This window comes from Rattus norvegicus, chromosome 15 (genome assembly GCF_021556685.1).
Source record: "Rattus norvegicus strain SHRSP/BbbUtx chromosome 15, alternate assembly SHRSP_T2T, whole genome shotgun sequence".
Lineage (NCBI taxonomy): Eukaryota > Metazoa > Chordata > Mammalia > Rodentia > Muridae > Rattus > Rattus norvegicus.
Genome location: NC_141548.1, coordinates 99,652,687 through 99,674,295, shown reverse-complemented (window position 1 = coordinate 99,674,295; position 21,609 = coordinate 99,652,687). Strand labels below are relative to the sequence as shown.

General features: G+C 45.2%; 1 protein-coding gene across 1 annotated transcript in view; it reads right to left on the bottom strand.

Moving 5' to 3' along the window:
• Positions 1-20,498, bottom strand: part of Gpc6 (glypican 6) — a 999,201-nt gene extending 978,703 nt beyond the window's left edge. The window contains 1 exon segment of the mRNA NM_001427433.1: positions 19,666-20,498. Within this exon segment, the coding sequence (NP_001414362.1) occupies positions 19,666-19,825 (160 nt within the window). The 5' untranslated portion in view covers positions 19,826-20,498.
• Positions 20,499-21,609: the final 1,111 nt, after the last annotated feature.

The following is a 21,609-nucleotide window of genomic DNA, read 5'->3' as shown; positions in this document are numbered from 1 at the left end:
AACTGCATTTGTTTTCAGGAGGAAAAGTGATTTCTCTCTCTCTCTCTCTCTCTCTCTTCCTCTCTCTCTCTCTCTCTCTCTTCCTCTCTCTTCCCCTCTCCCTCTCTCTCTTCCCCTCTCTCCCCCTCCCCCTCCCTCCTCCCTCCCCCCTCCCTCTCTCCTTCTCCCCCCACATCAATCACAGGAGTTCAGGAAGAGAGATAATAGTCTCTAGCTCACAGGAGTGCACCTTTTAATCAACCCTTCACTTGTCCCTGTTTCGTTTTCCTAAATGAAATGGAAGAATTTCCTTTATGAGACTTAATAAATACATCTAGCAGGACTGAAACACGTTAGCAGACCTTGCATACACATTCTCCCATCCATGAAGCATGCTTTGTGTATAGGAGCATATGTAAGAGGTAAGAAATCGGCCAACCACCCCGGATGTGGGATCAGAAGAATGCATGGTCAGTGGTTTGGGACGAATGCTACTTTGCACCCGCCAATCAAGCAGGCCACTTTCAAAACAACCAACTGGTGCATCCACCAATCAGGAAACATTAGCCACACTGCAAACAAACATCAAGAAAAGAAAAAGATGAGCTATGGTTTTCTCTTTTACCAACTTTGGGGAAATACTGGGCCCAGTGAGTGTTGTGGCTCAGGGGCCTCAGTGTAACCCCGCCCAGACAGCTCTGAACAAGGAACAGCCCAGGCAGAGACTCCTGGACCAACTTGAGGTGGCTTGTCCTCCAAGACCATGAATAAGGCTCTCTTGTGCCTTGCTTTAAATACCTTCATTATATAATTAGATTTTGATCTTTTCGTCAGCAACAGCTAAATCTCTGTGGAGCTACCAAAACACATTTTACCGCTGAGATTGTCTGTGCGTCTGGCTTCTTGAGGGGGCTTCTGCAGCTGCTGCTTTTGAAAGAGTGTTTGCTCTCCGCCCAGGAAGGAAGGATTTCCAGGAAAGGAGGAAATTTTCCTGTTTGCTGTCGACAGGGCGCCCTCGTTTCTCTCTCATAATTCCAGAACTTGCTTCAAACATCTTCACAGGCAAACTGCACCAGCGTGAGCTTAAGCTCACAGTTTCAAACGTGATAGAAAACACAAAGCGAACTAAAAACAAACCAACGCAGTCAAGGCAGGGCACGATCCAAACCAGGTTCTTTTCACTCGGTTGCCTGCCGCCTGATGCTACTCATAAGCCATCCACACCCGAAAGCTAGCGAAAAGGATCACAGTGCAATTGGCTTTGTCCCCATTGCCTTTGTAAATAATACAATAAAAAAATCAGCCACATCATTGGTTTCATCTCACATTATCAAAATATTTGTCTTTTAAACACAGTGTAAACAATTTAAGAAAGAAACTGGAGGCGCTGGGGATTGAATGTTCAAACGCACGCGCGCGCACACACACGCACACACACACACACACACACACACTCAACCACGTGCGCCCACGAATTTTTAAATATACAACATGCTGTTTTGGCAAAGGGATATTTGCGTATGGAGTAGAAATTGCACCATTTAAAACCACATCTTTAATGGAGATGATCATCTGTAATAAGGGAGGTTATTTCCCCAAAACTTGACTAGAAATTTTATTAGACATGAGAGCCAAGATAACGAGGTTAACCATTAAGTTTATGAGGTTTGCTCTGGTCAGATTCAAGTTCGGTGACTGAAACAAAGATCATTTGTTCCAGTCTTGCAAAAACACCAGAGCTATGCATCGCTAGCAAGGTCACAAAATTGATATATTAAAGAGACGAATTCATGTAACTTCCATATTTATTAGATAAAATTCTTCCACTCAGGTATAAGAACCTTTAGGGCCAAGCATTGTGGTCTGCCCCTTTAATTCCCGCTCTGGTAGGCAAAGATGGGAGCATGCTCTACACAGAAGATTCTTGGCCTTGGTAAATATTGAGACACTGTTTCGAAAAGGTGTGTGTGGGGCACGGGGTGGGAGAGATAGAAGTGGCTCAGCAGCTAGGAGTCCGGGCTGCTTCCTTAGAGGACCTAGGTTTAGTTCCCAGCACCCACAGGACAGCTTACAACCATCTGTAACTCTAGTTTCACGGTATCTGTCGCCCTCTTCTGGTCTCTGCAGGTAATGCAGGTGCAGGAATACTATGCCAGCAAAACACTCGTACACATAACATAAAAATAAATAAACCCGGGGCTGGGGATTTAGCTCAGTGGTAGAGCGCTTGCCTAGCAACCGCAAGGCCCTGGGTTCGGTCCCCAGCTCCGAAAAAAAGAACCAAAAATAAATAAATAAATAAATAAACCTTCTTTAACATTTTAAAGTTAAAAATAGCATCTAAGAATACATTTTAAATTAATTCATATGCAAAAAGAGGAAAAAGCCACCTCAACAACTGACAAGCTGACCAAAGTTCTCCTTTCTCATGCCCTCCCTCTCTGCGTCGCTAATCTTACCCAGGCCCTGCCTCTCTGTGTCTCCATCACTCCTCTCCACCGAATCACACTGACATCCTCCTTTGTATCTATCCTCACTGCTCTAGGTGGACCTTGAGGGCAGGAAAACTGCCTCTCCTTTAAACAGGCAATTAAAAATAAATTTTTACTGACCTATACTGACATATGAACGAGACCTTAAGTAGGCAACGGCCACAAATGGAATTCACAGAACTACAAGCGGTTCCTGTGAGCATGCCAGGAGCACAATTTATTACTCAAAGCTCCACCAAAAATAGACCACTCTAGAAGCTGGGCCATGTGATGGCTTCAGGCCCAGGAGCAGCCAACTCTATCAAGAAATGTTCCTTCCAATCAACATCTCTACCTTCAAGGTAACATTATTGTCATTTAACATAGTCATTATGTTTACATCTTCTAATCTTTCCTGATATTCTAAAACCATTGTGAAAAATGTAGAAAGTCTTTCTGTAAGACATTTTTAGTAGGCACAGACCAACGTGTGGCAATGTTTCATTGGGAAGGAGGTTATTCTTCAATAGCCAATGAAAGCAACAGCTTCCTACTTCACACAGTAAACTCTGCTGGTTTATCCCTTCTCAAATTGATTTCCACTGCCTCGAGCTAACGTAGCTTATGGATACCAAGTTTTCAAAGGAAATAGGAAAGTGTCTTCAGATTACAGCACCTTAGTTTCAGAGTTACCGAAATTGTCTAAGTCTTACCCAACAGGGAAAAAAGAATTCTTCTTGTAATTCCTGTCAGGGAAGAGTTCATTATTTATTGCATACCGTGTATGTTAAGGCATTGTGTCTGGGGGAAACAGAATTGCCTAAGAGTGTTCTCTGCTACCTCAGGGGCAAGTTTGGGAAACAAAAACTAAATGTCCAGTTTTAAAGGAGACAAGAAACAGTAGGACACAGCTGGATTAATTACCAGAATAAGAGACAAATGACTGAAGGTCAAGCAAAGGCAGAAACAGGAAGTGAGTAGCCTTGGACCTACGGATTTGAGAGTAAATGGTGAGGGCGACTTAATGAGATTAAAGTTTGCTTGGGAGACTTGTAAAGAAGATAGACCAGCGTTGTCAAGACTGTGAACAAAGGACAGAAGCTCAGAGAGAAGCGACTTTGTTCAAAGAGCTTTTACGAGATGGAAATTTCTGGAAGAGGCATGCTTAGCAATAAGTTAGAAAAGTGGCTTAAAGTCTTGGCTGTTAAACGGAGACGTCTGTATTTATTCTGAGGGCGGTGGGGAACACAGTTAACTAGAAAACCTAGGAATAGGAATTTCAAACTGTGGTCATCTGAGGGTGTCCCCACAGCAAGGACACCACCATGCTCAAGGACGTCTTCAGACTGGCTCCAGGGCCCCTTCCCCCAGTTGATGAACTGGAAACATCCAAATTGGAGTCCATATCCCAGCATTCTAGAGGATTCTAACTTTCACTCAAGTTTGAAAGCTCCTGATTAAACAAATCAAAGTCACCAACAGGTCTACGGAAAATGCAGGATACATGGAATTGATGGGGGCATGGCAACCAAAACTACAGAAATAGTACCACCCAGTCAGAACAGCTGCTCTCCGAACAGCAAAAGGGCATGGTGGCCGGGATGCAACAGAAAACACTACTCCAAACGACCCAGGAATTCTTACTGTCTATCCAAAAACTACCAAAATCCGCTCATTGAAATATACCTTACATTTCACATTTGTTACAGTGTCACTCACAAAGACAAAATATATAATCAATTGTGGTGCCTGCCGGTGCATATGTGGAAAAAAATTCTCATAGGTAAATAAACTGTGGAATATTATTCAACCAGACATCAAAACGAAAGGTACCTGGGCCAGGTGGGGGAGAGGGGCTTATGTGAAGAGAAATAAGAGGCACGAGAAGAACGATAGCATATTGTTTTTCCATAAATGGGAGCTACAATAAATAGAAATGGCCTCAAGGTAGACTATAACAGAACTGACTGAGATGCTGACCAGCACTGGGAACTCGAAAGGGAGGGGAAAGAAGGGAAGTTTGGCAATGGGTACCAAAACACAGAGAGATACGAAGAAGCAATTCCAGCATCCTGTACCACAGGAGACTGAGTGGAAACAGCCTGCGGCCGTCATTTATGGAGAACAAGAGGAGGTGAGCACAGCCTCTCAATGCATAGAGGCATGTGCAACAGATGGAAAGCCATTTGCTCCTGAGTTGAAAACTTCACATTGTATACGTATGCCGCACTGTCAAGCTCTACCTATGAACGTGCACAGTTGCTATGCTAACTGAAAATAAATAGATTCATAGATAATAAAGTAGAACAAACTGTGAGATTTGTCTGTTTACAGTCAACGGATGCCCGTGAGTACAGCACATCAGAGACAACATGGCCGGGCCACTTCCAAGTTGGAGAGCAAATGGGAGAAAGAGTGTGTCTATAAAAACACTTCGTTGGACACTTAGCAGCATTTCGAGGTCACCTCTTAAAGCTGGGGACATGGTCTGGTGGCTCCCGGTGCACACTAGTCTTGCAGAGGGCCTACCTGGCTTTAGTTCCCAACATCCACATAGACAGAACACAGACAACATCAGCTCAGCTTCTAAAGCCCTCTGCTGGTTTCCAGGGGAATCTGCACTCATGGACACATAAACACCTGCATAGAAGCAAATAACTTAAATTTTCATAATTTTAAAAGAATTTAAAAAAAAATCCTAAAAAATGGTTTTCCTCTTAGAGGCTGATCATTAGACAAAATTTAAAATGACCGTGCAAATTACAGTTAACTGGCCAACTGCTGCTTCTGGATAAGAGCAAGAGAGTCCTCATCACCATGCACATACTCCAGGGATGGGTGGTAATGAGCTACTATTTCCTGAAGACTTCTCTGTCCATGACGATCTCATGAGTCCTGCTACTTAATTGTCACAGAAAATCGCCAGGAGTCAGGCAATGCTCTTCTCCCTTTTCTGAAGTTAAGGAAAGTCAAGGTCTAAGAGTTCAGTCAAATAACCACCTTCTAACCATAAGGCCAGGACTTCGTCCCTCAGCTTCTGTAGCACGTGCCCTGAAGCCTAGAGACTGTGCTGTAAAGAAAGAATCCACAGGGCCCCCATTTACTGCTTCCAGTAAACTCTTCAGAAGTGATCGATCGTCATGCTGTCTACACGGAGGGGACAACGTTTGGCACATTCGTAAGTGATTCTGTTTTGCTCAGGCCTTAAGTCATTTTCTGTTGTAAACAGTAGTGGTGTGAGGGTCTGTTACCTGACTTTAAGAAACAAGGACTCTTAAGGCCAGCACAGTGGAAGTGGAGCCAAGGAGGGAGACGATAGCAAGGCCGTCACTGCCCTGAAGAGACCCTGTGGAAAAGGTGTCAACGGACAGGAACAACGTTTCCACTAGCTCTCTGAGCTCTCCTTCATGGAGGGAAGCAAGATTTTTTACTCAAATCCGTCCTAGAGCCCTGTGTAAGGACTGTCCCATGGAATACCAGTCTTAAGTTTCAGTTTTGAAGCACCCAGGACTCAGAGGGAGGCTACAACTCACTGCAGTGGAGAGGCTCCTCCCACTCGCCCTAAACCCAGAAGGCGTATGTGGGCCACCACTGCAGGCGAGGCAGGTCAAAGGTGAGGCAAGTGAACCTAGTAACTCAGAGGGCCTTCAAACCAGAAAGGTCAATGAAAGGATGAACATTCCTGTAAATGGGTCGCGGCTGTTTCTCAAGTTGGGCAAAGCCAGACAGGAACTACACAGGGCGGAGTAAACGGTGCAGAGCAGCACTTCCCTACAGTGGGAGAAGCCAGCCCCCTCCTCCCACAGCAGACGGGCACCAGTACCCCCAATTCCTTGCCTTTCTTATCTTCTGTGTGCTTACTATGTGGCATTTCTGGAACCTTGGCTACACTTCGGGAGTGTGCTGGGGGTTTTATGACTATTAAATTTAATTTAATTCAATTGCAGTGATGAGAGGTAGCAACTCTATTATCCCTGTTTGCATATAAGAAAAAAAAAGGGAGAAAAGAAGCGCAAACAGGTTCGGGAGAAAGGTGAAGAATAAACACAGGAGTCGGTCTCTGTACAACCACTTCACATCACAAGGATCCTTCGAACACGCTGCCATCCCAGAGGGCGCCCTGATCACACTCACGTTCTAACTATATCGGACTAAATTGGTTTCATTGTTGCTGTCTATACCCAGCAAGTGGGTGCTCCCGAGAAACCAGATGACTGATTACAGTAGTGAGGAGGCAAGGGAGAAAGGAAACCCCGTCCGTTTTCAATGGGGTTACGTTGTAGACATCCACACTCTCTGGGCACAAATATGGTGAGAGCTCATGTACTCCTTCAAGATTCCTATGAGAAGGGCAGCTGACAGGCAGCCTGTACCTGGAGACAAGATGACTGGTCTGATGACTTGTCTGTCCATGAGTACTCTAGTTACCATGGCAAAGACAGAGAAATCAAAAGGCACACTATTGTACTCGTTCTTACAATGGAAGGAAAGGGCTACAGTTTGACACCAGTCCCCGGTGTGACACCCCCACCCTCACCCAAGTCCACAAGACTCACATAACAACCCTTCTACCACTTTCCGATTCAGCGCTGGTGTTCTCTGTACAGAGTACTCGGCTGCCCACTTGGGAAGCGTTCCCCACTTCTGAACAGCAGGGGACAAACACACAGACAAGCACAGAGCGAAACCCACGTGGACGAGGAGTAATTCTCAAAGTTTAAATGTTCTGCTTTTCAAAACAATGTTGCATCTTTCGGAATTAAAAAGGAGTGGGCTTAAAGGGTAAGGAATTTGAGAAGCTTCCTGGGGTTGATTTGTTGATTATCCCCCCCCCCCCCCATGGGATATTACCCCACGGGGCCACCTTTAACAGTGAGCAACGTGACCTCCATTCCTGTCTGGCAACTTGGGACAGGCCAATCGAGTGGCAGATAATACTTAAACATTTGTTTGAGATTTATTTCCGCTTTTCCGAATCTGAGGCACTGCTAAATAGATCCTAGAATGCGGTGCTAGTACAGGTACCTGTAAAAAATGATTCTTTCAGGGAGCTGCGGGCTGGGGTGTGCTTTCCGTGTTCAGGGTGCTTACATCTGTTGCTCGGCTGGAAACGCTGTTAAAAGGCCATTAGAACCTTAAGGTAACAGACCTCGAAAGCCATGAAAGGCACGGAGCAATTTGCTGTTTGTGTTAGGAGTATCAGCCTCAGCCACTTCCTCCTCGTGGGCTGAAAACAGCTTCTGTCATGAGCCGTGAAAATCAATTCCGCAGTAAGCAGGCTGGGACGCAGCTGAAGATGGCGTACCTGCAGGCAGGCGCTGCACGGCAGAGCCTCCTTCTGGGCATCTGTGGCACCAAGCAGGTGTCCCAAACTGCTCTCTAGCTGGAAGCTATCAGCAGCTTGGAACTCTCAGGAACCTCCGAGCTTATCTTTTTGGACACTGGTTCTCTCTAATGCTTAATTAGGTTTAAATCAGAATTGTCACTCCGAATGAAGATAGCTTTCGGACATGCCAGGCCGCACAAAGCCTCTTCCTCTTATTTGTGGTCCATTTTCACTTTCTGATTACAGTAATTGTGAAACGCGCTCATTCCTCCCCCTCCCCCCCAAATGGGAGAGCTTCGGGGACTTTTGTACCATAGAGTGCATTTTAAAATTTTGTTTCAAATATAAGGTCATGCTTTTGAAAACGTACTTCAGGGGGTAATCCATGGGTCTGTCAAGAGGGGCGCTTTATAAGCTAATGGTTAGGTTAAAATTCATTTTAAAACAAGGTATATATAGCCTTTTCAGTGATAGAAAACGGCCTTCCGAGTACAAAATACAACCTTGGTTACCATGCACGATTAAGATCATTCTAACCAAATAGCCAACCTTTTGTTCACTGAGAATCTTTTATGTAACTGGCCCAGCTTCTAGGCAAAAGAGAACCTACCACTGAAATCATGGCTGCTTATACCTGCAACTTCCGATGATACTATCTTTATATCCTTAAACCAGACTGAGAAACTGAGTCAACCTCATGGGTTAATATTTTTGTTAAAAACAAAATAAAAAAATGCACGTTATCCTACTTTTGTCATGAATATCAGATTTATCTAACATGTTTTTACCTCCAGTTTAGATGGATTTATCTAAACATTTCATTTCAGGAGAAAGCAGAAAATTTTCATTCCAGGAGAAAGCAGAAAAAAATGCATCGTATGCCTTTAAACTCAAGGTATGTAAGGAATATCTGTAAATGATCCTAAGATAACTCCAAGTTGTGTTTGCCGACAGGGAAGAAGGCAGTCAGTATGAAGAGTTTGGCAGATTCGTCTGTGGAGACCAGAGGTCTGCCGTTCTGAACAGTACTTCCTATTCGGTTGAGACTCGCCTTCATAGGAACCACGTGGCAATTGATGTGAAATGGATAGATTTTTCAGTGTGCCCTTATGAAAAGGTCAGCCCAAGCTGTTAACATTCTACCTGACCTCCGGTTACCTAACACCCCCAAGTCCGTAGTAAGACGCCATGTAATCGCGTGAACAGTAAAACCACATTCTATGGATTAGCGTGGCTGGGGGAGTCCTCAGATGGCCAAGCAAGAGTGTCCAAGGAGCCTGCACCTGCACAGAAGTGACCATGGACATTAGGAATGCGTTCCCGCTCTTCCAAGGCACCTCTAAAGCCTTTGAAGCCCTTTATTAGGCAAACAGAAAACAGGTCACGAACAAAATCTTGGTTTGTTTAAAGGTAGCTTGTACTTAAAGTTCAAGCAAACCTCTGTCTTCTGAAATCAACTCCTTGGTGTGAATAAGTGTTCGGATCTGGACCGGAAATGACAGGGAGATACAAGGACAGCTTGTTCCGTAAGCTGGCTCCCACTACCTGTTTCTTTTAAAATAAATCACCACACCGCACCTTAAGAAGATAAAAGGTTAAGCCTTTTGGAGGAAAAACAAAAATCACGTTTCTGTTTTACATTTTGTTTCACCCATCATTGGGATTAAGAAAAGGGGACGCAAACAGATATGGGACAATAATTCATTTTGTTCCTTTTCTAGATGGTGCTAAAGCTTCTCACTGGTACGTATGTATGCTCCAAGCATGGCGACCTTCCAGAAGTTCATTTTACAAGTATTATTGACTTGAAGCTATTCTGACCCATTAAGAAAATAAGTGAAAATTATTCATCCTCCTTCAGACAACTTCAAGAAGCATTTTTCCCTGTAAAGAAAATAGTCGCCTTATATTCACTATGATTTTATAAGGCAATATCCCGAGTTCCCTGGGATCCCAAGAGGAACATTGGCCCCTCATCACAGCTGTCTTGGAGGCACAGAGGGATAAAGGTGAGTTTTTAATCCAAGAACTGAAATAGGAGGCGCTCTCCTGCCAGGAGTGAAGCGATGGAACCCTGGTGGGCATGCTCAGAATAGATCGATGGAGCCCTAGTGGGCATGCTCAGAATGGATCTGTGGAGCCCTAGTGGGCATGCTCAGAATGGATCTGAGGAGCCCTAGTGGGCATGCTCAGAATGGATCTGAGGAACCCTAGTGGGCATGCTCAGAATAGATCTGCTCGTCTGTAATTAAATACATACAAAAATGAAAAATGATCAACTCTGTGTATTGTCTCTGTACATGCAAATCCACAGGTCAAACTTTTGGAAAAATTCCAGGCAAGGGGAAGTTGGCTGTTTTCAACTTCCTCAAATGGTCATGGTATAAATAAAAAAATAAATAACTGGAGAGATAAACAGTGCAATCTAGAGTACCAGAATATTCTCCTGTTGAAGACACACAGCCAAGGTAGAAAGGTCACAAAAAAAATATTGTCTAGCATTTAACTGTTCATGCTGGCAGAAGCATGTATTGAAAACCCACTTTGAATGGAACTTGGTATTCCTCTTAAGAGACTCAAAGATGGCAGAAACAACGATTTTGGCACCACGAAAGAACATTCCTGAAATACGGATTTGTAGGCACAAACCAACCTTACTCAGTCAGAATCTTTGTGAGACTGGACCCAGACATTTGGCTGTAGCCAGACCTTCAGTGGTATCAACATGTGAAGTTCGTGGAGAACCTCTGATCCAGATCACAGGCTTCCTACTATGGAAACAGAACCAAGTATACGGTGATTATTTTAAGAACAGGATGGACGGATGAGAGGGAGAGAATAAATCAGAATACTGAAGAGCACAAAGGTAGAAGAGTTTTGGCTATTCTGCTGACTCCGTGTGTACCTCTCGAGATGACCCAGGCTCTCTAGAGTTCCCAACAACCAACTGTCCTTTCTTTCTATCTTTCTTTGTTTGTTTGTTTATTTATTTATTTGCTTGTCTGTTTATTTATTTAGCTATTGTTGGCTACATGGATTGGGAGCTGATGTGAGCATTTACACAGATGCTCAAATGCTACAAAACTGAGTACCGCTCTCATCTCTCCCAGAACAGCTGAACGTTCATTACATCACTGCTGGCCACACTTGAGCGATATCATGGAAAATACCTACTCAACCTACACAGTTTCTTTTAAATTTTGGTGTCACCATTCAGTCCTAAGGGATTCTTCTTACAATGATGAACATTAATCAAGCTATTAGTTGACCATCAGCTACCAAATTGGGGTGTAACTATGAGTACGCTCCCTCTGGAATCACTTGACGTTCCCTTTCCCTTCCGTTCCCTGCAGGTCCACAGAAACCAGTTCTAGAATCAGCAACACATGTCCATCTACTTCTCACTAATGGATACATATGGGGAAATGAACCCTGTTTGTGCCTTTGGCATTGGCTCCCAGTGCCCATATGGTGATGTGTTAGGACAGGATCCAGGAGCGGAACAAGCATGGTGCCCTGCAGATCCTATAAACACATCCTTTTCTCACTTCTTTCTCCCTGACCTTTGTTGGGACTCTTGATGTATGAAAGGATGGTTGTATGAACCAACTGAGTCGGGATTTTCTGTGACCTGCAGTCAAAAGTATCTTAACTGAGGCTGATTATTTTAGGCGAAGATTTCAACAGCTCGTCTTCTTTAAATGCTTGCATTGGGACCTCTTTGCAAACGGCTCTAGATTTTAAGTTCACTGTTGTCGTTTTAAGCTTTTCACTTCTCTGATAACCTCATTTGCCTCTCCTTCTCTTCCCGTTCCCTCCTCCAGTCCTGTCCACGTTCTGCCTAAAGATCCTACCCTGTGTCTCGGCTGTCCTTCCTCTCGCCCATGGGGCCTCTGAGAAGCACCTCTCTAACCCACCTTGTTTATGCTGTTCAGCCAATCAGAGACAATACTTCCTTCCGTCGTACTGCTTCAGGGCCCCGAACCCTGGACGATGACCTAGTTCTCACCATAGTCAGCCGAGGATGTCCAAAGATTTCCAAAACCCCAATGGCACCCATGCAGCTCAGCACAAGGTTTCATCACTTCCAAGTCAATTCCTGTCTGTGCTGTCCTTGTCTGATATCCACTCGTCCCTGAGTTCCACCTCCCCTTGCTATTCCCTTGCAAAGCACTCCCCATCCTTCAAGGTTTCTGTTTTCATTGAAAACATTCTTTGATCCCCATCCTGATCATCGATAATGAGCTTTGAAATGTAGACGATCCCCAAAACATGCTTTACATCCCAGTTGGGGGAAGGGGATAAAGTTGACTTACTCTTAAACTCTTTTTTATCCTGCCACACTGTGGGGGAAAAAATAAAAAACCTATGAATGAGATTTCCTGATATGTATGGTTGATTACCTGGCTGTTGGTAACCTGACACTTTCTTGGTATTAATAATTCATCCAGCACTATTTGAGGAATCTCTGTCAGCAACGCTGATGTTCTTGACTCTTCAGCTGGCTTAATGGCGATCGTGAGTTTTGTGTCTAATAGAAAAACAGATAAATGGTACCAAATCCCCTTTCCTTCCTAAGCCAATGAGTGGTTTATGGGTATTTATTTCTCTTTTAATCTCTCTCTCTCTCTCTCTCTCTCTCTCTCTCTCCCCCCCCCTCTCTCTCTCTTTCTCTCTCTCTCTCTCCTTGGCTGTCTCTGTCACATCCACTCACCCATGCTGACCATGGGCAATCACACAGTGAAAGTTATATGAATAATATTTGATTGACTAAGAACTTTCCCACTGAACCTGATTATTTCACTGTACTTCAGGGTGATAGCTCCTTTCTTCTTGTGTTTATGTGTTTCCATGCTAGTAATTCCTCTAAAAGAAGTCAAAGCAATATTTCAGAATCATGGCCTATCCTGATTGAAAAACTTCTCTAAGGGTTCCTTACAGCTCTCCAATTAAAGGTGAGAGCTCTAACAGGGAGTTCAAGGCTTTTTAGGACCCTGGGAATGAAAACACTCGCTGACTTTATAAGATGGTCGCATTGGTTGGCTGGGAGAGAAATCGGTCCTTTTAGGCATGACTTCTTCCCCACTGAACTGTCACCATCCAGAAGCAGGGCAGGAGGTCACAGGAAGTGCTGTGTTTAAAGGGAGGAGGGGGTGAGCAAACATAGGAAGTGTGTGCATGAGTGTGTGTGTGTGTGTGTGTGTGTGTGTGTGTGTGTGTGTGTAATGGAGCCCCACAACGTGGTAGAGGTGTCTAGGGCAGAACACTGCATGTAGTCTCAGTGTCCGTTTTAGCTGTAGCAAACAGAGCAGCAGTTCACAAGGGATCCTAGTCAGGCAGGCTCTAAATAGGTAAACCAGTGCCTCATTGATTTACACTTAAAACAACTGAGTATGTAAACCCTGAGTTTGGCATCCGTAACCACTTCAGTTCAAGGGTCAAGCTGATAAGCATAGATCTGATACGCAAGGCGCTATCCTCAGGTCTCTTTTGTTACGGATCTGGCCCTGAGGTTGCAAGTCTCTGGTTGTTCTTTCTCGCACTGCCCTCCTCAGCACAGCCATGACCACAGGTTCTGGAATTCTTCTCGTGCTTTCTATTGTTCTCATAGACAGGTCACTTGTGCACACACACCCCACCCCTGTCCTTACTGACAGCTTCTCTGGGTTCAGGCCATACTCCAGTTCCTCAGGGAAGCGCCTCTAAGGCCCTCTGTTTAGAGAAAATGACCCCACAAATCTGCTTCCCTTAGGTGCTACACACTCATCTCAGCTGGATTTACTAAATTTCCAATCCTACCCTGTTGAAACTTTGTTTCTCCGCTGGGATCAAAGTTCCCTGGAGTTACAGACAGCACAAAGCACAGGGGCTTTTCCGTAGCACACAGACCGGCCAGTACATGAGTGAGGGGAATGCCTGAGATGAGCGGTAAACCAGAGGCTGTTTGAAAGTAGGGTCATCTCTATTTTTCCTTGTCATTGTTCCAAGGGTTCAAGAATAATGGTAATTAGGTGTTTTTAAAAACCTAGTTCCATCCTGATTTATTAAAACTTAGGAAATTTCACGCAAGATTTACCGTTGTGAATTCTTTTACTTACGTATTTACCAACCCAGAGATTTAAGCATTTGTGCAGTTGTCTGGATGGTGGTGCTCTGTCTGTCCTTGTTCTTCTTGTTTGATTGTTTGACTGCTTGTTTGGCTGTTTGTTTTTGAGACAAGGGTGTAACCACGTAGCCCGGGCTGGCCTAGAACTCTAGATCCTAACCGTCTTGAATGCTGAGATTACAGGCCCACCACCCCTGACTTGACAGTACTTTTCAAAAGTGCTCTGTAAAATACTACCAGCCAGACAACTGATAATGTTGAATAATTGGTATACTATGTAAAGTTATGTCTTATGCAGCAAAAATAATGACAGGCTATATTGGCAGGGAAAGTAAGATGACATTCAAATTTTGAAAATATTAAAACAGTTGTTTATCCTAGCTAGACAGCCCTAAATCTGTGCCCTTTCTAGAATTCTTCAGGGATATGTAAATTACAGCAGAATTGGATGATGTTAATTTTTAAAGTTTAAATAAAACAGAAATTAGGATCAAGTCATTTATCAACAATTATTTTACTACAAGTTTTACAGAATAGGCCACCTTAACAGGAAACAGCAATTTTGTATTTTATGAGTGTTCACAACTGTAAGCACGCATTCATTTCCTTATATAAATGAATACAATCTTTAAATCACAATATTTTAAGATGAGAATCCTGTGTGTTTTGAACCAATCCTGATAGTGGCCTACATTCTAGCCACAAACTGTTAAGAGACTGTGCAATAAAAAAAAAAAAAGAAAAGAAAAGAAAAAGTGTGTCAGTCAGTCCTGAAATGGTGAGAGATTCTTAGTAAATCTGCTGAACTGACTTTGTTTGGAAAGAACCCTCTCAACTGAATCCCAAATCAAAAATTTAACAAGAGGAACTCCTAATAACCTGGATTTCAGATGGCTTTGATATCTGGAAATAGAGTAATTATTTTAGAAATCTAGTGACTTGCCAAACCATAGAAATAAAAAATTGAAGGTCAGCTAATTAATTTATGACTCACTTTGTTCATCCAAAGTGCTCTAAAGGTAGCCATCCATTGACAAAGTAGGGGGCAAAGATCAGAAATCGTTGAATAGAGCACGTAAATGGAACTTAAACCATTTATCTAAAACTAAGACGTTTAGCGCAGCTGAGAAGTGGTAAGAATTACTCAATGCTGTTTTCCCACTTATAGTAATGCAGTATCTACATGAGAACTGAAGAGAAAATGTGTTAATGATCCATGAAACAAAGCCAAGACTATGTACATATGTGTTGTGTGCATATATATACTTACATATGAGGAATGCACATACATATACTTGAAGCCAGAATAAGGACTTAGATCACAAGACCACCAGAGTGTGAGAAAAAAAATCCTATTTTCACCATAGATCTTGACATAAATATTTGATAAATTTGCATTAAAAAGATAGAGACCATTTAATGCATTCTTAATGTTCAACTATACCCAAACTTTAAACATACCTGAGAGAGAAAATAGGACTAATCACATTAAAAATTGTTGATTTTAAATATTGTCCTAGTTTGCAGAAATAGGACTTTGCTCCAGCTTCTGCCCTCTGGGTAACAATCTATCGTAAGCTTTCTTTGACAAACCCAATAGTCCAGGTTTTGGACTAAGCTAATACTCTAATAGACCCAGTACACAGAAAGAAGAAACCAATGCATGTGCTTTATAGAACACTGTAGATACAATAGAATGAGTCAGGAATGCAGAAATGCATTAGTTAAGCCATAGTGGCAGGAGATGACCAATTCACAGGAAGCTAAAATCTAAATTCAAAGTATTTGGGAAATGACATTGCAACTCAGTATAACTTCAGCACACATAACTTTGTAAGAATCCATAGATAGATGTATTGTCCAACAACACCTGCAAAAGGGGTAAAGATTGAGTCTTATATGTTGTGCATCTGACAAATGCTGGAGGCTTAACTCTGTAGGACAATGGACCATACTAGAGGTTGATGGACCAACTGTCAAACCAACACTGGTGGATTTGAGTTTTTGTCTCATCAATAGTTAGCTGAGTCACCCTTGGGCCTGACACTCAAGACTCTGTTGTTGTCTTTTTATCTATCAAATATCAAAACTTTATTAATGTTTTCTTTCCTTCTGGAACCTGTGTTTATGTGTGTATGTAGGTGTCATTGGCCACATATGGAGGTCAGAGGACAGCTTGGGACAATTGGCTTTCTCCTTCAAAGAGTGGGTCCCACCAATCAAGCTCAACTTGCTAGATCTGGGAGCAAATATTTTAACCAGATGAGCCATCTGGCCTGCTTAGGTATTGTGTAGAAATGAGTGATGGGCACCAAGCTTCTATACACGAAGTGTTAAATGAAGTTATACTAGATAAATGAGAAAAGAAGAATCATGTTAAGCTAAGAAGTTACTCTAAACTATGAAATATTATAATTAAAGGTCTCAAAAAACCCTAATTTAAGAAACCCTACAACAACAACAACCTCTGAACTCCCACATTTATAAGGGTGATATGTTTCACTGTGGGGGATAGGGTATAGGTGAGCGCATGAGTGGGTGTGAGTTGTGTAAGAGTGTTTGTGTATGAGTGTGTGTGCTGTTATTGACATAGTGTCCTATGCATCCCAGACAGTGTACAGATAATCTGCACCCCAGCACATGCGGTTGCCATAATCTGCTATGGAACTATTTGAGAAGTGTGGCAGCAGCAAGACATGAGAGTTGCTGAGTGTTGAGGGAAGAGTGACCTCTTGATGAGACTGCCCTAATCAAACTTCTGATGCTCTAAGCTTAGGATCTTCCCAGGACACAGAAGAGAGAACAAGCAAGGCCATTGGAGTCTTTTGGCTTCGTGTCAGGAAACACTGCTTGTACCACAGGAACTCTGAAGTATCAGAATGGATCGCTGAGGAGGGCTCAGGAGTCAGCTCCTTTGGAAATCTTCCAAATAGGAGAGTCTATCTAATCGGCTGGCGTGGGTTTAAAATCAAGGCTGCGTGAAGATTGATGGTGCAAGCTCCCCGTATGAAGGCACTCTCTAGATTTATGTATTACCTGGAGTCCCCCTCTAGCAGTTAGAAGAGCTTCTCTCTACCCTGAAAAGGGTGCTATTGTTTACAGTGGTGAGCTTGGAGTAAAACTTTAATAAGGTTGAGATGGGACATAATGCCCGTATTACGTCACAGTTACTTTTACTAAGCAAGCTACTTACAAACATGGCTCAACTAGAATCCGGAGGCTGAACGGCAGTTCTGTTCAATTCCTGCCATTTCTCAAGCAAACCACTGGATGTCTAAGCAAGGCAGTGGATGACTAAGAGTTTAAGATAGGATAACCACCACACAGACTCTTCCCTATCCTGTGTAATGAAACGTAAATGTTACCAAGAGTCAGGGAGAGAGGGAGAGTATGTTTATTTAATAACACCATATTTCCTAAGTGGTTATCCCGATGGCAGTAGTAAATGCAATTTACCTTAGCACAGAGTAAAGTTTACTTTGGAAAAAAAACAAAAGATTTCCCCCCAAATGAAAGCCCTTCAGTTATCTTACAATTCATTCTTTTCCTCCCAAATGTGCCTTTGACTTCATGGGACTATGGACCTTGATCCTGTCCACCAGCATGGAAAGACACGGGGTTAGAGGTGAAGTCCTCAGCCCCTCCTCACTCCTGCTCCGGGTGATTTCAGTGGGTGGATGTATTTCAGGAATTCGGAGCTATTAACAGTCTGTGATTTTCAAGGCAGTGAGGAAGACAAAACCAAAGCCCTCTACAGTTAACTACTGAAGAATGTGTACAGCCACTGGGAGCGTTCTCAGGCGATGTAATTGGTGACTACAGAAATTTACAATGGACATCTGCCCCCGATAGCAGGCGTCCGGATGGGGTGCTGAGGGTCAAGGCAGGTCTGTCTCCTGAGAGTCTCAGTATCTACTAAAGAATACCGATACGATTTAAAAATTCTTAGCTATTTTCTTCTTGGAGATATCTTATCTGAAATCACGTTGGGAAAAATATGTGTGTTTAAAAGATGCCGTTTCAAAATGGCCAGATTGGAGGAGAAAACGAGTTCCTAGAAGGGATCCCTACTCTAAGCCTTTTAAAAGTTGAATTTCCTGAGATTTGGCGAGTTAAAAAGGTGAAGCTGATCCTTATCAATTAATTAAAAAGAATGAAATAACAGTAGACAAAGGGAACGGTGGTTAAGAAACTTAAGGAGCCGCAGGGCAGTGCCTTTCTAGTCATTGATTAACAAATTAGGGACTGCTGAAGTGGGGTGGGCGAAATCCTAGAGACCGAAGAGTAAATAGTCTTATAATTCACTATAGTTTCTCCAGCTTACAAGACCCAGGGAACGGAATGCCTGGCTGTGAACTGGGAAGAAGGTTAAAAAACTCCTTCTACATAAAGCACCTCGCTGTTTGTGGTATATGAGCGTGGTTTATTTTTCTTTGGGTGATGCCCGAATTGATAGAAATGTGTTAGCTGCACTGTGAGAAAAGACCCTCACCCCTAGAGTTTCGAAGCCGCTCGTCATAAAGCACTAGCTAATTCCACAACGTATTAAAACTAAAATGTCTTAAGATATCGGCAAGTGTTTTCTATCAGTCCGCCAATTCTCCAGAAAAAGAGTCTGGTGGAGATCCAGCGATCTGAGGTCACTTAGGGCGACTTCAGCTACCCGGTTTGAGCAGCCCGCGCCCTCACAGCATCTCTAGTCTCCCTTTGGCCTCTTTCAGCTCGGTTCCCTCTCAGCCAAAGGATTATCTGTCCCCGACGCGTTTCATTCATGGAGCCCCAAAGAAGCTAGGTTTCGGTTGGAGCTAAGAGCCGGAAAACACACACCCAGGCTGCTGAGCAAGTTGCTGGAGCCCGAACGGCCGCAGCTCCGGTAGAGGGTGGGGGCTCGAGAGCTCGGGAGGAAGGACTGCTTGTGACTAGGCGAGCCGCGGAACGCGAAGTGCAGACTCCGGAGACGAACGCCCCCATCGGGTCACTCGCTTAAGTTGTCTCCGCGTGCGCCAGCCGGCCAGAGCGGGAGGCCAGGCTCGGGACCCGGCGCCACGCCGGGTGGCCCAGTTGTTCCTAAGCCCGAGTGACCAACCGCAGTCCTGGAAGCACTGGTGCACCCCAATGGGAAAGTCCGCCCCAAATCTGAAGCAGAGTCCTAAGTCCACCCTCGACCCCCAAACGCCCCGAGACTCCAACGTGCAGATCCTAGGGACCCGAGCAATGTGTCCCCATGGTAGCCGGTCCCCAGCACAGGAGCCCGGCGCCTGGTCCCTGGAAAGGACCAGGAGAGCAGGAGCTGAAGTAGGGGAACCTCCGCGTCTCTCCACCGCCCCCGCCGGCGCGAAGGCGGGAGTGGAGAAGGCGCCACTAAGACGGTGGCGCTGAGCGAACTGCGGCCGCAGTTCTCCCAAGTTTGCCCCAGCGAGAGGGATGCGATGGGCGCCCGGTTCCGCTCTCTGCCTCCGCTAGCCGTCCTCACTCCATCTTCCCCTGCTCTAGAGGCCAGGCCCGGCTCTAGGCCAGCCACGGAGGTAGCAGGGCGCGGGAGCAGATGCAGGGAGCGAGGGGCGAGGGAACAGTGTGCTCCCGCGTGTGCACACAATGAGGCGGCGGGCACGCACACCTTCCTCCCGCCCGGGAAACGGAATCAGCCTCCGCCGCCTGGATGCTGGGACGCGGGGTTCCTGGGAGGCACCCGCAGAAAGTGAGCACCAACTGAGCAACAGGGGGTAGGGAGAGGGCGCCCCGCCGCCTCTCGGGGCTGCAGCGGGCCCCGGGCCCGCGCTTACCTGCGATCTCCTGGTAGGGGATGTCCGCCAGGCTGAATCCCTTGGCACCGTAAGCCTGACGGACCTCGCTGCAGCTCCGAGCCTTCACGTCCGCCGCGGCCGGGAGGGTCAGCAGCAGCCCGGAGAGAGGAAGAATCACAGCCCGGATCCAAGAAGGCATGGTGCAACATGCAAGTCCACCTCGGCAGCCCCCAGCTCCCTGTGCGCTCTTCACCTTGCCCCTCGAGCCGAAAGCCCGCCAGAGCCTGCGGCGCGCTCCTTAGCCGCTGCCCAGCGTCACCCCCTTCCGCCAGCCGAGGGGACGAGCCGCGCAGCCCTCTGGACTGCACTCAGCAAACTTTTATAAGCCAGATGGAGGATGGCAAGCCAACCAGGGCTGCCTTGGGAAGGCTGCCGGCTCCGCTAGCCACTACGGTAGAAAACCGTGCGAGAAAGAGAAGAAAAGAGGAAAAAGCAAGGAAATGTCTTCTTTCTTTCTTTCTTTCTTTTTTTAAATACCACAGTGGGGGTGTTCAGCCCTGCGGTCCGAGTTCCGAGCCGCAGAGTCGTAGAGCGCTGCGAGCTCGCCTAGCCAGTGTGCGCGACGAAGGTGGGACCGCGCGCCGGCTCCCCCCCGAGGGAGATGGACAGGCCGGCGCGAGTGTGAGCGCGCGTGTTTGTGGGTGTGAACGCGGGGCTCTCGGGGAGGTGTGTGCGTGGAGGTATGTGATGGAAATGTATGGGATCCAGGGGAAACCTCAGCTTCACATAGACTGAGGGAGCCAGTGAGAGTCTTCTTGAAATAGGAAGAGAGAAAATCCTGGAGACTGACACAGGAGGCAAGAGGAAAGGAGAAAGGAGGGGAGGGAGAGAGGGAGAAACGTGCTACCCAGTGCACAGCCGAAATTCAGAGGCAGAATCGGCCGCAAAACCTGGAATGGATCGCGAGCCACTAGGCAGGAGGAGAAAGATTACCAGCTAAAGGTCCCTATTTTCTCAGTCACTTTATGGCCTCCACGCCCGTCCGAGATCGAGATGCTCCCTTTCCTGACGTAAATAAGCCATTAAAAAAAGACTAAGTGTTTGAGGAGAGTAATTGTGATCACGCTATATTTTTTCCTGGAGATGAAGGAATATCGTCGCATTCCCAATTGTTGCTCCTGCCCCAGTGTACCCAACACAAAGCCAGGGAAGAAATGAACAGAAAAGAAACCTAGGTCAGAGCCACCTCTCTAAGTAGCAGCTGCTTTCTGCTTGTCTTAATGAATTTTTATTTTCTAAGAACGGGTAGTTAGTGCATGATGGTCTTTACTTCCCTCCCCCAACTCTTCTCTCTCTCTCTCTCTCTCTCTCTCTCTCTCTCTCTCTCTCTCTCTCTCACACACACACACACACACACACACACACACACACACACACACAAGGAGCAAGCATAAGCAGTAAAGTGAAGGGAGGGAAGGAGAGAGGGAGAGAGCGAGAGAGAGAGAGTTGTGCCACCTACAAAACACTCTGGGTTCTTGAATCACTAGGCTTAGGGTGTGTGGAGATAAAACAATGGCCGCAGGCCATGCATGAATCAAGTCTCCTGGAGAGGTATGGTGTCTTAATTTTCTCTCATCTCTCATCTCTCACGCTAAGCTTAACATTCTCTCCCAAGTTCTCAGAAGTCTCATATCTAGTCTGTGAAACTTTCAGTTCTGTGAAGTGGGATGAAAGTGAAGATTCAGTTTTAACCAATTTCCTGGGGTTTTTTATGCTAATGAACGCAGAGACCTAACCTATTTAAGTTTGTCTTGAAACCCACAGCTCCTGAAACTAACCAATCAGAAAGGAAAGAGGTGCTACCCAGTAGCTATACCTTGTGTACGCTGGTCTCACAATTCCGGAGAAGTCAGAACAGGGTCAAGCGTAGTTCTGTGGTACTGGTCTGTAAACCTGCAGGACGATGTTTTCCTCATGACTAGT